This window comes from Leiobunum rupestre, chromosome 3 (assembly GCF_980474605.1).
Source record: "Leiobunum rupestre chromosome 3, qqLeiRupe1.1.hap1, whole genome shotgun sequence".
In the NCBI taxonomy this organism is placed as follows: Eukaryota; Metazoa; Arthropoda; class Arachnida; order Opiliones; family Sclerosomatidae; genus Leiobunum; species Leiobunum rupestre.
The window spans coordinates 59,968,926-59,986,646 of record NC_143386.1 but is presented as its reverse complement, the minus strand read 5'-3'; the positions used below and the strand labels follow the sequence as shown (position 1 = coordinate 59,986,646).

The 17,721-nt window shown below is 38.7% G+C and overlaps 1 protein-coding gene across 1 annotated transcript; it reads right to left on the bottom strand.

Annotated features, from left to right (window-relative positions):
- Positions 1-4,588: 4,588 nt before the first annotated feature.
- Positions 4,589-10,039, bottom strand: LOC149953494 (cyclic GMP-AMP synthase-like receptor). The gene is made up of 7 exons (XM_090170252.1): positions 9,753-10,039; positions 7,303-7,620; positions 7,023-7,235; positions 6,735-6,890; positions 6,310-6,480; positions 6,104-6,235; positions 4,589-5,431 (listed from the first exon to the last, which is right to left on the bottom strand). Exons 2-7 carry the CDS (start codon positions 7,585-7,587, stop codon positions 5,237-5,239), a joined length of 1,152 nt encoding a protein of 383 aa, XP_090026378.1. The 5' UTR covers positions 7,588-7,620; positions 9,753-10,039; the 3' UTR covers positions 4,589-5,236.
- Between the last annotated feature and the right edge of the window lie 7,682 nt (positions 10,040-17,721).

Below are 17,721 nucleotides of genomic sequence, written 5' to 3'. Positions count from 1 at the left end.
ATTTAATCCAATTTTTATACCGCCATCTAGTAACAAAAAATTAACTAAGAATTTTGTAATTGCTATATTTTTCACTTATAATTATTTATAATAGTATTTAATTTCAGTAGTATTTCCAAAAATATTGTTAAAAATATTAAATTACACTCTTTAAATCTGAGCAAACCAGCACCTACACACGGGTACACGATTCATATTACAAAAATTTTTTTTTGTTTCCTTGTTTTTGAAAAACTGGCTCAATTATCGACAAACTTTTATTGATACAAACATTTCATTTTTAATATTTTTAAAAAAATTACAAGAGTGACTCAACCAAATTTTCTAAACCACCACTTCTCATAAATGTAAGCTAATGTTATGCAATTATATGTTACCTAGCTAGGCTAGCTAGCTCATATCCAAAAGTTAAATTTTTCTTCTCTGTTTGTTTGGGAATTTTACATTGGTCGCATAGGCCTAACTATTTATAATACTTAGTTTATAGTAGGTTTTCAGTTTGCTTCTGTTAAAATTAGATGTACTTTTGTTTAGAGAAACTGTCTTTGCTAAAGTATATTCTTGCTGGCTCTGAGGTCTACATTTAGCGTTGAAATAATACACAATGTATATACTAATTTAAAGTATTAAATATAATTTATTATACGTTTGATTATCTCGTACGTAAAATGTTGATAGAACTTTTTTGTTCGTAATTGGGTTTATAGCCGTACATAAAATACTAACGTAGATATTCGCGATAAACCATTACTGTGCACCGGTTCCCCCATAACCATTGCGCGTAAAACAACTATTTCTAACAGTAACCTGTGAAAAGATATGTTCTTGTTTGAGTAATTACTCCTAAAATATTTAATTATGCAATTTTGAACCATTCTTCATTTTTTATTTAAAAAAAACTAGCTTTCTAGTTTTCTAGTGCATTCTTAGCGATTGGAAATTATGGTAAAATGAAAAATATTTCTAACACTAACCTGTGAAAAGATGTTTTCTTTTGTGAATTTACTCTTACATGATTTAATTACGCAATTTTGAGCCATTCTTCAACTTTAATTAAACATAAGTCGCTTTAAAGATGTCAAAAAAAACCGCGTTAGCGGCGAGCTAAAGTCGGCCATTTAATCTTAGACGAAATAGAGTGTTAGTTCACCAGTGCGGCGACGATGGCGTAACTTTCGTTGCCAGCCAAACGAAAAGCATGGGCCAAAGGCAGGGTTCTTTAAAAGTTCTAATCGGACCACGCGACAAAATTTCAAAAATCGTTCTAGTTTGTTATCCGATTTCTATGTCTATATGAAGTCGGCCCATCGTCGTTTCCGAGTCGGTATTGTATGTATATGGAGTTGGCCCAACGTCGTTTCCGAGTCGGAAATATGCCTCTGTGAAGTCGGCCCATCGTCGTTTCCGAGTCGGTATTGTATGTATATGGAGTTGGCCCAACGTCGTTTCCGAGTCGGAAATTGCCTCTGTGAAGTCGGGCCAACATCGTTTCCGAGTCGGAAATATGCCTCTGTGAAGTCGGGCGAACATCGTTTTCGAGTCGGAAATATGCCTCTGTGAAGTCGGCCCATAGTCATTTCTGAGTCGGCCCAAAGTCATTTAAGAGTAGGACATACATCGAAAGTGAGTCGAATTTTTTTAGTCGATCGACCGTCGGCCGACTACTTTTCTCCTAGAGACGGTAGGTGGCGATGTAAAACTTAGGCTCGATAGCCACTTAGCACGTGAAATTTTAAAGGATTCTTTAAACTATGTTTCCATAAGGAAAACGTCTCCAACATGGTCAATATAGAGGTCTGACAGTTCATTTACTTCTGTTAGTGGTCTTTTCCACTTTCTTTAACGGTTTTATCTGTAAGTACAAAGCGAGAGAAGGCTGCAACAGTGACTATCCAGAATGTGGTTTTCGGATTCATATTTTTCGAAAGGTAAATACAGCATTTCTTTGTTATTTTACGACCATAGACATATGAAATACATAAGGTTATGTATTTGTACCCCGCCGTTCCGCTGGGCACTACGGCGGCACACAAGACAAAGAGTCATGCCGGACAAAAATGTACTTTGCGAAACAAACGTTCGGCCAGTGAGACAGCCATAAAGACAGGCTCACATATGGCAAACAAACGCCCTCATCATGGCCCAACAAAAGGCGACACCATGGGCTGCCCGAATTCCCACCCTCGCACAGCTGAGGACTAGAGTGACTTCCTCTTCCACCACACAAATCCTCCCCAGTAGGATATTGAATGCCAAGTATGGAACACCCCCGAGGTTCCAGTGACCCAGCGCCCCGATCACGAGACACCTCCTCGAGGACTCCAGTGACCCAGCAAACCGGGTGTGGACCGCCCCCAAGAGCCCCGCGACACCGAACGCCGGGTGTGGAGCCCCTCAAGAGCTCCAGTGACCCCATCAAACCACTGGATAGGAACAGTGTACCTGTGCAAATCAGCCGCAGGTTATTAGCCATACGTTGCCCGGCTCTCGCCACGAGGAGGCTTTGCAGTCAGGATTTAAGAGAGCCCAGTCAGGATTTAAGAGAGCCCAGGATTTAAGAGAGCCCCATATGAAATACAATAGACCCCCCGATGAATAGGGTAAGCCTAACAATAAACATTCAAGCAAGAGCAAGCAGTCGTGTGGTAAATTCAGTAAAAAGCGCCATCTGAAAAAACAATTCGAAATTATCAAAACTTATCTACTGATGTCTAAAAACAACATACAAAAAGAACAATCGCGGAATTCGACGTAGGCTTAAAAGAGACGCAAAAAGGTTTGGTATTTACAAGTGCTAAAATGGTCAAAAGTTGCGCGTTTTCGCCCTAGGCTTAAAAGAGACGCAAAAAGGTTTGGTATTTACAAGTGCTAAAATGGTCAAAAGTTGCGCGATTTCGCCCTAGGCTTAAAAGAGACGCAAAAAGGTTTGGTATTTACAAGTGCTAAAATGGTCAAAAGTTGCGCGATTTCGCCCTAGGCTTAAAAGAGACGCAAAAAGGTTTGGTATTTACAAGTGCTAAAATGGTCAAAAGTTGCGCGATTTCGCCCTAGGCTTAAAAGAGACGCAAAAAGGTTTGGTATTTACAAGTGCTAAAATGGTCAAAAGTTGCGCGATTTCGCCCTAGGCTTAAAAGAGACGCAAAAAGGTTTGGTATTTACAAGTGCTAAAATGGTCAAAAGTTGCGCGTTTTCGCCCTAGGCTTAAAAGAGACGCAAAAAGGTTTGGTATTTACAAATGCTAAAATGGTCAAAAGTTGCGCGATTTCGCCCTAGGCTTAAAAGAGACGCAAAAAGGTTTGGTATTTACAAGTGCTAAAATGGTCAAAAGTTGCGCGATTTCGCCCTACGCTTAAAAGAGACGCAAAAAGGTTTGGTATTTACAAGTGCTAAAATGGTCAAAAGTTGCGCGTTTTCGCATTGCCGAAATTATAAATTAGACACAAAGGCATCTTTTCATAGGTAAGAGAAGTTTTAAATATTTTATATTATTATTTATAGACCTAATCATCTTGTCATTCATCCAGTAAAAATCCGTTTGACTATGGACATCGAGTTCATTAGTTAAGTAACCAAAACCCGGTATATGAAAATTGGCACTATTAAAAATACACTTCGAAAGTACCCAATATAGCATAGCCAAAACCCTGTATAGCAATACTCAAGATATCATAACATACCATAGCCCACACCTTATCTAACAATAGTATACTCAACATTGATAAAAGTACGTACTCTTAAGATTTCGCGTAATCTCATTAGTACAGTCAAAGGTACGGGCTTGTACACCGATTACGCGGAGTATAACAAACATGCGGTGCCCTAAAAATAAATCCAAAAGTAGAAAACCATGGACGAAGTTTGTAAAGGTTTCCAATGTCGAAGATTAAATATTTGGGGACAGATGGCGCTTGTATTCGGAATCTTGAATTGGTTCGAAATACAAATATCACAATTATATAGTGCGTACGCGGGTTGTGATGTCCCGCGAATTGGCCAGAAATCTCCCTTAAAATTAAAATTTCTTGATGCAACCGTAATCGTAGTTCTGAATTGGTAAGAACTAACTAAAAATATAATTTTCAACTAATAAATATATATATTTAAAGTCGAAAATCGCCCAAGATCACTAAAATGGCCAAACGACCAACTTCTTAGGCTCTGTTTTCAAAATTATTAAAATTTGTATCGAGGGTTTAATATTTTCTGTCGATTAACCATTAGCAACAAACGGTTCGAGTTTTTTGCCACGAACACTGGTGGCGGCGGCGGCTACATAGTACACACAAATCCATTAGTAGAAACGATTACATTTTCAGTTCTCGAGGCAGTGGCGGCTTAAGATGGCTGGATCCTCCTAGCCCCCCCCTGCCTAGCTATCAGCCGCCACCCTACCGAATGTTTTGACAGGCCAATGGCACCCCTCGCCGCCACTGTCTCGAGGTCGCTAAATGTTACTAAAATTAATTAATCCCGAATTATATTGATAAAATTTGTTTTAATATAAAAACTGAAAAACCATCCATGTACAAAAAATACTAAAAATATTCTAAAATATCTTTTAGAATATCATGAAAAATATCTTAGCATTGGAAAAATATATTATTATATCAGAAGGAGATATATAGATTCAAGAACGTATAAATGTATAAGAACGTTGAACGATCAAATAGGTGTTTCTATAAAATACGTTAGGTCACGTGTAAATGTTTTTTCTACGTCACTAGCTATAGTTATTGAAGATAGAGAGCGCGCGCTCGAGTCGATAAAGATTTTGGTTTTTGAAGTCGACGTGCGAAACGCGCGTGTTAATAAAGCACTAAAAAGCTTAAGCTCGTGACGCAGAGAAAAACATTTTATACATTTAATTTTTTTATTGATTTATTTTATAGAAACACCTATTGGCGCCTGGTGCCATGATGCAATCGGTTACAGAATAACTCCACCCAAAAACCACGTGTGGCGCCCGCTAAAGGTTAAAACCGTTTCTAGTTCAAGCGCGCGCTGCACGCGGATTTTAACACTGATTATAACATGGCCCAAGCGATGCCTTTTGTTCAACGTTCTTATACATATATACGTTCTTGATAGATTATATATATATTGAGCTTGATTAATTAATTAGTCATTAATTAACTGGGGGGATAATGGGATTTCGCATAAAACAAAGTACAGGTATATCACAACTTCTTAGTATTGGAAGGTAAAGTTTTGAAAAATGAATTGATATACGTTAAAATTAATCTGGTCTTGGTACGTTACAAAACTCCAAGATTTTTTCAGGATTATCAGTAATACTTTTGTGAATTTTAGCAATTCGGTTTTGAATGTTGGACAGTTCCAATGGAGTGATGCAACTGAAAAGATTGTAGCTGGGAAACATCAAATAGGGCAGGAAGCCCTTTTCGGTGTATGACTTCAACTTCAACAGGATCTGTAGCAAAAAAACGACTTACAAGATCTGTTCGAAATAATTAGAAAAGACACCTTAAAGGGGAACGGCCAAGTTTTTCCAAATATCGCTTCATTTGCGTATCAAAAGATCAACAAGACGTTCAATATACTTACACGTACCTTATTTTGTCTTGGAAAAATTGTTTTTGGCCTAAAAAGTTGAAATGCAAAATAACGCCAAGTATTTGGATTTGAATTTTCGCCACCATCTTAAGGTGTATCGCGGCTATCGCCTGCGTCAGCACGACCTCAGTGAGCGATTTGCGAACTATCCTAACTTTTAAAATCGCGCAATTTAGGCTTAGGTCTCGTACAACGGGAACGCGCCGCGCGTGCAATACAAATTTTTCGCGTCTTCAGCAGCGCGCGCTTTTATATTGTTTTTCAAACAAAGAGTGTCTCACCGATTTCTCACCAGGTGTCGCAGCGAAGGCGCGCTTTTCAATTTCCCGAAATTTCTTTATTTTATTAAAAGTTAACCGCTTAATATTTTTTTGATGCGGTTTTCGCTATAAATTTTAGTTTTTAACGGGCTATAGGGCTATCTAACTAGTTAAAGCTTGGTCGTTCCCCTTTAAGGACATTTTGTGATAAATTTTCATCCACCCACTCAATCTTGAAATACTTAAATTACTTCATTTCAGGTACTGACCTCCATAAACCTCTCCCCCATATTGACATCATTCCAATAATCTTTATTGTTGTTGTTGGTCACTTCCAGAAGAACGACCGTTTTCAGGTAATAGGAGGCGATGGAACACCAGTTTTGTACGTCTCGAAGCAGCTGTAATTGTATAATACAAATCGGTACTTGTTACTTTACACCGTGGACGGCTGGACGGAATCGGCGACACTTGCCTTGAGAATTTTGATCAGTGGCTTGACGCACTTGATGTCCTTCATAATCTTTCGTTCCATACAAGGAAAGTGCATACGCCACAAACGCGGGAAGTCGTCCGCCTTTGGTTCCCTGGGGTTGGTTTTCAAGCCGCATTTGTACTTCTTGGGTACCATATACCAGACTTTGTCCTAAGTAGCGAGGTTGATACAATTGTTAAGTACTATCTCTATTCGGTGCTTGCTCGTAATGTCGTTGCTAAGCCTGGTCTTGTAACTGCCGCCATGACATTATTCTATGTCACAGATCACGGGGCAAAATACCACACGATCCTGTTTGCCCCAAATAATAACGTGACCATTATCAGTGTCTTAAGCGACATTAACTTGTTACCATTGCAAAGACAATATATTCCACACCCACGAGTAATTGAGATGAAACTCACCGTTTCTAAGAAGTTGACGCCTTTCGGTAAAGTTAACGTTTTGGGGAAGTCTTGGCTGTCAAACTTCAAAACGGGAACCAGGTCCAAGTCGATCCTTTGACCTTTGTCCGTGAAAATCTTCAACGTTCTGGCTGGTCCACTGGATGACATTTCGATCTATGGTAATTGTTACGAAAAGACATTCTTAAAGGGTGTAGAAACTATAAATCGGAAAATCGTCTGCTAGCACCCGATACGGTCGATCACCCCTAGCTCGGTTAAACCTGTTAAGAATGACGGATAACGTACCTTACGGACTCCTTTAACTTTAATATTGGCAGAGTTGAAAGTCCTGCTCAGAGTACTTTCCATAAATTGATTAATTTTGTCTGGAAGTAGGTAGTCTTTCTGGTCAAAGAATCCCTTTATTTTTTCATTGACTTCTTTAGTCAACTCGTATTTGTTCAACGGTTGTTCTAGCCGCAATTTCGAGAACCCGGGCGGTTTGTCGTCTGAATCAACCTACAAAATAATAGTAGAATACATGAAAAAACTTAATAGGTTTCGTTGTTTGAAATTGTTCAAATACCTTAAGTTTGAGTTTCAATTTCCTGGTGAAATTCAGTACGATGTTCAGATCGAATTCCGTTGCCTCCTTGATTCTGAGGCCGTCGAAATAGCTTCCTTGGTACGTTATCTCCTGGTAGAGATATTCGAACATGGGGCATTTCGTCTTCATCTGGTTCATCAACTCATCCAACACTTTTTGGACCAATTGCCGATTTTCGGCACTGCAGTCGGGTAGTTTCACGAACTTTTCAACTATCTTCAGCTCCTTATTCAGCTTATTGTAATCTGGTTTTGATAAGCCCATTGTCTCGATGTCTCTACGGTAGCTTCTTCAACGCTGAAACAAAAAATAAGCATTTATTTTGCGTTCTGGCCATCGCCATCGAAAGACTTGCGCATAGTCTATAATTATGTTGCATTAGTGTGTCAGTTATTGGAAATAATTACTGATAATTAGTAACTACGTTTTAAGTGATGTAGTATTCACGTCATACCAAAAAAAGATAAGCGCCTCTAGCGAGAAACATATGCAATATAAAAACACTCTCACGCGCCTTGGCACAGCTCAGACAAAGAGACCCTATTAGGTCAAATAACTAATTCGGAAGTTCACCAAAAATGTGTGGTCATTCAAGAACATAAAAATGTAAAAAAATACCAACAATTTAGGATTGGCTATAAGTAAAAATTTAACACATTGAAAATTAGGAGCTGCGGTACAGCTCAAAGGGTTGGCAAAAAACTGGCTTTTTAAAATTTAAAAATCCCGTATGGTTAAAACCGGATGTAACCGGTGGCCTAAAACGGTTAAAACCATTATTAAAAATGCTGAAATTGCTTATATCTAGCCCTCATTACTCAAAATGCTCAAATTGCGCGATTTCAAAATTACGTTTTTGCGAGTGACAGTACCTTTGTGAGGTATAGCAGTCTTATTTACCTGCTTTTACAGCCTAACATGGCGGCGTATTTTCACTCGCAAAATTAATTTTAAGATCCCCTAATTGCTAGCTCTCATTACTTACGACAAAAAGTGAAGGTTAAGTTTTAGTTTTTTCAATATTTCTAATTCATTTCTCAATTTTTTTTAATAAAAACAAAGTTGCTTTAACTATGGATTTTATTCGGTGGTTAAACGCGGCTTAAACCAGGGTGGTTTAAACCAGTGTGGCTGGTTCTTACCAACCTCATACAAAAAGCAGGTCTAAAAACTTTTCTTATTTAAAAAAATCAATTTAATCTATTTTTTTAATTAAATCGGATTTATTTGATTTTATTGAGCTTATTGGTTTATTTAGAATTAATGGCATTTTTGTATAATTAACGGATATTTTACTTTAATCAGTTAGCTAATCTTAAATTAAATGAAATCTTAAATATATTCAATTACTATTTAATACTTTAGTTTGCTCAGATTTTCTATGTATCTTAATTTTTTAAGAACCTATTTTTGGCCATTTTGTATTCCTCCATTGAAATACATTGTGAGATTTAAATCACTTGATTAATTAATTAATTAAGCCAAGTTTAATTTAAAAAAATCACTTTTTTTGCTCCTATTTCAGTAAGAGCTAGGGCTATATAGCCATAACAGTTCTGTTGATTTATATCAGCCAAACCTGGTCTGAAGTTTACCAAAAATGTGTGGTCATTCTAGAACATAAAAATGTAAAAAAAAAGACCAACAATTTAGGATTTGTTCTCAATAAAAATTTAACACGTTGAAAATTGCGAACTTCAAATATTTAAAATTGGCGGGTTTGCGAACTGTTGGAGAAAGGTTTGCCATTTCGTCATCATTTAGATCTCGATTACAAGGTCGAGTTATCTCACTCACAATGTCAGTCACTCTCAGGAGTTTGCAGTACAATTATGATGTTGGCGAAAGCTTGGAGAATAGAACTTATCAAGGCGAAAGGGACGCGTTACATCGTTACACCTTGGGTTACACGTAGGCCTAGCTTTTTATCGAAAATATCAACACAGTCTGCAGAAAGTAGAAACCGGATTAGTACTTATTTAACTAATAATTAATTTTAATTTTTAATTAAATATTTCGTTATATCTGTAGGTCGTCGAGAGTTTCGTCTTTCATTGTCACATTTAAAATAAATGCAATTTATTTTAAAATTAATGAAGCTTAAGCCTTGGGGCCCTTGGCTTTATGCTTTTAGGAAAATACATTTCTATGGTTTCTAATAGTGTGAATATTTATAAATAAGGACCACATACATTTTAAGATTGCGCTTAATCACGGACTCTATTATACCTATTAGAGTCCGTGGTTTAATTAATTAGTTCATTAACATCTATAATTCAAATTTGAAAACTAAATCAATAATCGCAGATCATGTGTTACTTGCCAGGTTAGGTCTCGAATTTGAAAATTAGAATTACCTTCAAAATGAAACAAGTTTTTATAATAGTCAATTTTCTATTTCGAAAAACCAATAATAATTATATACTCACGGAATTTGAATTTATGGTAGAGTATTATTTCAATTAAGAAAAGTTTAAATCTAGATTTGACTTATAGAGATCTAGCAGAACGGACAGATTTTCAGTGATAAAATAAAAACCAGACGCGATAATTGCTATGAGACGTCTATCGCCTTCAAATTATTATAATGTAATGTTGAATAATAAAATATTGTTGAATTTATAATCGAATTTATAATCTAATTTTGGCTGTGGTTTTAATTTCACGTTACGCGTCATCTGAGTCGCGAGGTGTTAGCTTCCATCGTATTTATTAGTCATTCGACCAAGATTTATTTATTTATTTGCGTCCCTCCAAACAAGAATCCATCTCAGGGTCTAGCAGAAGCAGACTAGCAGTAAGTTCCGTCCCCCCGAAAAATGGAAATCAGCCCGGTATCTCATTGGTTCCCTACAACTGACATTTTCCGACGCAAATGAAACACACACAAGGATGTTTTTGTACCCACCCTCTCGTGCAGGAGGAAAATTATACGGTGATGCCCACGGCTGGTCTCAAAATTCTCAATATAGTCATTATACTTCAGTATAAATAAATGAATTCTTTATTCATTTTATTATCACAACCTAATTAACACAATACAATATCAGATTAATCCATCCCGCTCCTATCAACGTAACAATAACGAACGTGATAAATGATAGCATATTAGTTTAAGCTATTTATATAGATGAAGCTTATATTGTATTGTGTTAGTTAGGTTGTGATAATAAAAAAAATGAATAAAGAATGCATTTAAGTGAAGTCACACTGTCCCCCCCCCCCTTATCATCGCATAACATTTACATCCCGTTGAATTGAATCCTTTTCCATAAATTACATTTGATCAGTAGATCGCGTCCTCTATTATTAAAAATAAATATTTAAAAGCATATGAAAACATATCTAAAGTTTGAATATTTAAATCTGTTGCTCAATAAAAAAACTATTTGTGTAGAAACATTATTTACAGGTAGTGAAATATTCTGGGGTACCATTTTTTCCATGCTCTTTCCAGCAATTTACTATTTTCTATTGCGTCCGCTGGATGTCTTAGTGTCTAGACTATACGGAGTTCAGTAGGCCCTTCAATAAAACATCTTCAAGAAAATCACCAAGAAGTAATTATCCGAAGGCCGAGACCGGCAAGTTGCTTGTTGAAATAATGGAAACTTTTTGCCAAGCCTTAATATTTCCAAAAAGCTACCTGGTTTAAAAGGAACGCTTGTTGCTGCCGTAAAAGTAGACAAATTTCAATATTTTACAAGAGCTATATAAACAGCGAATAATGCGAATTGCTGACTCTCGGAAATATTACTTCTTGGCGATTTCCTTGGATAATGATTTATTGAAGCGTTTATTAAATTCAGTGCCACCTAGTGCTCGGATTTCGATTAATTTTTATCCATGAATAAAATAAGCTCGGCGATATTTAAATAATATTTATTTAAATAACCAATAGTTGAATAAAAATTGTAAAATGTTTAAATAATCGAAAGTGAATAACCCTTTTATTTAAATAAAACAAACAATTATTTAAATAAATGCCACTTTTATTCAAATAAATGCTTGGTTGCGTAAAAAACATAATTAAATAAGTTAAAATGATATTCTTTTTACCAACGTTTTTCAAATAAATCGAAAAATTTGTGGATAATGAATAAACAATTCCGAGCACCAGTGCCACCCTAACATCTCTATATTAATTAATACAAGGAACCCGTCGTATAATGACATAAATGATGAAAGCAATTTATTTAACTTGATTGCGCCAATATTTTCAGATTCAAATTCCTTGACTTTTCCCTAAATTAGACAATTTTTAGATCCACATCGATATATATATCGAAAAGGATCTATTGCAATCGTCAGATAGTTATAAATGTTGTCGTTGTCGTCCTAAATTGCAACGACCTAGATATATTTTTATTGGAGTGACATATCAACGCCGTTTTTCCCAGGAACGCTTAATAGGGTTACCTCTACCTGAGAAACCAAGTTCTGCGGGTTAAAATTAGTTAGCGGAGATTTGGTGGCCTCTTTAATCCGACCCCCCTCGCATCTGTTGCGAATTTTTACGCAGCGTGTAATTTTTGATCCAAGTGACTTATGGCTTAAAAAGCTACTCGAAGCGTGTTTGGCAGCTCGGTTTGGAAATTGGAAGCTCGGTTTGGCGAGTAGTTTCGAACTTCCGTCGGATAGAGAATTATCTAGGTATTTTTGCGCAAAACCGGGGTACACGAAGAAATGAAAAGTGCTTAGACGAGGCTAAAGCCATTATAGTAAAAAGCTCATGGGACTGCAGTTCGTGATTTCTATTCCGTCGTCATGTAGCCTATACACTCTTTTACGCGCGTCTTTCCTCCCATCTAGGACCCTCCCACGATTTGCTCCACAGGCAGCTGCCATAGACGTACTGCACGTAGCTCTACCGTGGAAAGTTCTTTCCCCCAAAACCCGTTCTCTCGCGTGTAGCATGGTAATGGCGACTCCCATGAAATACGCGCGTAAAAGAATCTATAGAATATGTACCTAGAATAACATTAGGCTTGTGCGACTATTTTTAAAGTAATATTACTATTGTTTTAATAGCTAGTCTTAAGCCCCTTTTCAAACCATTGAATTTAGTTCCTCGTAAGACCGTGTGTGTCTTTTATGTAGTCGTAGTAGCCGTACACGGTAGGCCTACATCTACTATCTAATGGGCTCAAATTTACTTTACTTAGAGATCGTAGATGACACTACTTAGTCTACGGAAATTAAATAAAAAACAACGTTGGGTATTTAGTCAGGATAGCATACAGTTGGAAAAAGGCTAAATATATATTGGAATTTTGGGACCAATGCATTTAGAGGAACGCCACATAATTTATCAAAAATTTATATTACATCGTTTTAAATATATTTGAAAGAATATAAATACCAAAGCAAATATCATATTACTTCGAAACATAGAAATTCTAATTTGCCAACTCTGGAAAAAAGTGTGCGCGAGAGACTAGAGACACCGGCTAGAACATCCACCATTTCGTTGCCCTCCTCTCCGAAGTGCCAGACACCACATTAGCGTCACCGAGTAGGAGTATTGGTCACACAGGTCATGGATAGCGGTCACTACCGGATCGTTAGAGGGCGCTATTAGAGTCTGAGCAGATGACTACTGGGCTTGCGAGATGTTCCGACGCATATGAGAGGGCTAGTTAGATGGCCAACAGCTCAATTCGGTTGATGGGGTGGCCAAAGCCCACATAGGACTGAGTGCCGACTCCGATAGATGGAATGGCAAAGGCGGCACCCTCGATTCCCGAGTCCGTGGCAAGAGACCCGTCAGTATAAATAACAGTCACGCCTTTGACGTGGCTGCAATAGCGGCCCCAACAAGTTTTTCTGGTGGTGCGAGATCTCATTGTGGCGCCGTCTTGCGGGCAAAAGTTATTGGTCCCTTCGTCCCGATCCCGTTTTGGCGCCCTCACCTATGGCTGTCGAGGGTCACTAAGAACAATTGACTCAGCGCTTTTGGGCAGAGGTTTTCTTTGCCGAGATAACTTTCACTTTGGAGGAGTGAAAGAGCCAGGATAGGTTATGTTTCTTAGCCAGGTTTCATGCCCGGAGCAGAAACGGAAGCCGACCCGGTACAGAACGACGTTTCATGACCTCTAGATTATCCAGGTTGGCTCGCAGAATTCAACGATCAAATTCCGGGGAATCTGCCGCACCACATGGAATAATGGTGTAAAGAGCCACAAGAGCTCGATGAACCCTCAACGGTGGAAGTGCTGCCTCAGATTCGATCAAGACTGCGGCGTTTTGGAGCCAGTTGCGGACGCACAGAGGGGGCTTGTACAGTCCAGCTTGTAGCGGATGAGATGAGTGTACAAGAGTCTTAGCACCCCCCTACTGGCTCCCCAGGTGGTCGCGGAGATAGTACGCCAAAGGTTGCGCTTTTCAAGGATGATGAGACAAGAGCGTCGACGTGTGTTTTCCATGAGAGACGGTCGTTAAAAATTCCACCTATGTATCGATATGATCTGACCTTGGTTAGGGGAATGCCCCCGAGACTGAGAGTGAGGTCTCCCGGGATGATAGCCATTTTGGAGAATAGGATGTATTGACACTTCAGTCGCTGGAAGTTGAGGCCCAGTCGGCACCGTACTCTAAATTTTTGTCGAGCGAAAGTTGTATGGCGCGGTATATAACGCGAAGACTGTGGCCTAGGCCGCGATATCATCTGCGTGTTCACCTTGTTCCACCTTTCTCTGGCACATTTTTAGGATACCGTCCAACATTACCGTGAAGAGGATGGGACTGATAGAGCTGCTCTGAGGAACGCCTCTTGAGACCGGGTAAGTAGCAGAGAGTACCCCAATGACCAGGACCGGAAAGGTCCTATCGTTGAGAAGATCTTCCACCCAACGAAGGAGATTTCCAGAAAGTTTGTAAGGCAACGCTTGGTGGTGAATACTGCCAAATTTTATAAGTGATATATTTCTTTTGCATGTAAAACCAAGGATCCATGGTCAAACTCCTATAAGCTTCGTGCGTAGTTTAAACTTTGGTCAGAAGTATCGCCGCCTACCGACTGAGTTTTAAATCGAATGTGTGAAAGCTGTTTGCTCATTCCAAATTATCTCGATATAAAGGATGAACGTTCCAGTTAAAAAACATTCATATTCAAAAGTTGTCTGCTATTTCTTCACACATTAAGTTGACAGGCATTAAAGTAGATGGAGCTATACGAATCGATTATGCGCCCTTCGATAATCATAGCGTCGAAAAAGCTGAATGAGTAAAACATTGTGCTCACTTATACGCTATAGGTACCAAAAAAATAATTGATAAGTTAGCGCCGTTACGCCACCTAGACTCGTTTCGGTCGCGAATTGCTTTGTACATCGATACTCAAAATAGGCTTGCTGGAGCTGCAGCCATTTTAATAATAAATAAATGGGTATTTTTCTCAAATTTGACAGTAGCAGGCGCTTTGTGGAACATGGTGAGGACGCAGCGCCACCTAAACTTGTTTCCGTTGCGAATTATGAAATTGAACACCGATGATTTAATTAGGGAAAAGCGTGCCGCGTTTAGGGCATTTCGTCTCTCCCCGTCTGATTTGACTAGGCACGCTTACGCGAACAAACGGAACCTTCTTACCAATCACATTCGTTCTTCGAAATTCAAGTATGAGGCTCAGTTAGTTAATGGCATCCCTAACAACCCTAAGGCCCTATACGCTCACATTGCACGCTCCATTTAGCCCAATAAACCGCTAATAGTGGTTGAGAACTCGGATGGGATGGTCCTGGTGCTCGGTCACTAGCGGTGTTCCCCAGGGGTCTGTTTTGGGCCCCACACTTTTTGTCATTTTTGTCAATGATCTCCCCTTGTGGTTATGGTGTTAAAATAATTTTTTTTTTTTTTTTTTATTAAAATAATTTTTATGGAGTTGTTTTTAAATTTTTTTGCTGATGACAACAAGGTTGGCCGCGGTATTACCTCTGTGTCTGATGCTCTTTTACTTCAATCGGATGTCAATGCATTAGATTATTGGGTGGCCTCGAAAGGTATGAGTTTCAACACCACCAAATCTTTAGTTCTGCATTGTGGGAGTAATAACCCCATCTTCCAGTATCGTCTTAGTGGCCGACTAATAGAATCTCAAAATTTAATTCGTGACTTCGGGGTGATGCTCTCGGGCAGAATGTTGGGGGACACTCATAGCAAATAAGCTGCTTCAGCCCAAGGAATGAGAGCCCTTTATCTATTAAGGCGCTCTTTTTCTTTGTTTAGTGCTAAATCGTTTAAGAATTGTATAGTGCTTATGTCCGTCCTCATCTCGACTATTGCTCGAGCATTTGGCCTCCTCACAGTGGCGTAACTAGAAATTCCGTGGCCACCTCACGAAAAACCACTCGGGGCCCTTTTAAATAGTACCGATTTTAATCATAAACGTTTGGGGGCCCCTAGTTCTCGGGCCCCCCCCGCGCCTCGGGGTCTGCGGGGGCACTATTTACGCCACTGTCTCCTCACCTTGTTAAAGACGTTGATAGATTGAAACGGGTGCAAAGGAAAGCCACGAAACTTGTCCCGGGGTTGCATACCCTCCCTTATCCTGACCGCCTTCGAACTGACCTCATTGAAACTTTTAAGATTGTTCATGGTTTCTATGACTTGAAGGCCGACCAGTTCTTTACAATTAAGTGGACTGGCCGAAAAGCGCCAACCCTGTACAAAATCAGGTGCAACTGTTTATCCCGACGGGTCTTTTTCACTCAACGTGTTATTAACCAATGGAATCAGCTACCCTCTGCCGTCAAAACTAAATCCTCGGTTGGTTCTTTTAAATCACGTTTGGACAAGTTTCGGGGCTGGATTTTCTTGCCAATTCCCCATTTTCCTCTTGTAAACATCTGAATTAGTTTTATATTTTTGTATAGTTTGTTGTACTATTTACCGCTTAATCTATTTCGCTTACCCAATTCACCTGTTCTTATCTGTACATAGTTTTATACTGTTGTTTCGCCGAGTTGAAAGTGGCTCGGCGCGCTTAATCGCAGATCACCGAGTTAAAAGTAGCTCGGCGCTCTAAATCATAGATCGCCGAGTTCAAAATAGCTCAGCGTGCTAAATCGTAGCTAGGCGAGTTGAAAGTGGCTCCGCGCGCTTAATCGCGGATCGCCGAGCTGAAACTAGCACTTATTTTATTATTATACCAATTATAACTCGGATACTCCACAACTAGTATATAAGTTAATTACAATTATAACTGGGGTGGTTGAGTGATAAATGGGGTGGTGTATGGTTAGCACTTTCACCTCGCAGCAAGAGGAGCCGGGTTCGATCCCAGCTAGTGGCACTGGGTGTAAATCCGGAACCACTCCTTAATTAGTCCATGGTACGAGCCAGCTCGCCAAGACGCGCTAAATAGGACGTCGTGCAGGCAAGCCAAGATGTTCAAACCACATGTCCGTACTACCACCAGTCAAAGGCACTTTTCCGTCAGTACAATTAAGCTGGTTTCACACTCGACGGAAAATCAGCAGCGTAAAGTTGAACGTTAGCGGTATATCGAATGGGAATCAATTTTCAGCTCGGCGTTTATTATCGTCTTTCCGGCATATTTTCCGTCGAGTGTGAAACCAGCTTTACCTTGTGGAATAAATTACCCAGCGATGTACTCACGCCATCTCATAGACTCACAGTAACCCCGCCCGGTTCCCATTTATCCCCTGTTTGTACTATTGCATTCACTTTTTTTCTTTTTTTCTCATGTTTAACGTATTTGTTTCTTTTTTTTTCTTCTACTATATCATATTATTGTCATATATAAGCCACAACCTGTAAGATTGCACAAAAGCTTAATTACTGTAGCTTAGCAGTCTATTATGTATTCAAATAAATAAATAAATAAAATAAATAACGTCTAATCAATCACTGACCCCCTTTTTTATTTTAATTTTTTTTATTTTCTGTATATCTCTTTCTTGTATTGGTAAAGATACTCTTGTTTTGTATTATTTTATTTTGTTTTGTGTTATTCTTGTCTTCGACTGCTTGGTGTACGTGATATAAGTGCGTACTCAGGAGCCCAATAAGTGTATCTCACTTTATAAATCCTGACAATGAAGTATTATCATATGTAACATAATTACTCATAAGTATGCTACTAGCTCTATTTCCTCACTAACGGTTTGTTTCACAGATATTGCGTCATCCGTACCCTACGTAATATTTGACGTCATATTTGATGTCATATTTGACCGTATTTTGACGTCATCGAATCTCAAATGCCGATAATGCCGTCGCCCAATTCTCTACGTCTGATAAACCGACGGCCATTATTTTAGTAAACAAACCGGTTTGAACAAACAAGGCTTAGGAGCTAAAATTAACTACAATATTGTGTCAAGTTCTGTTAATGTAATTAATTTTCAAATTAATGAAGTTCTCGGAGACTCACGT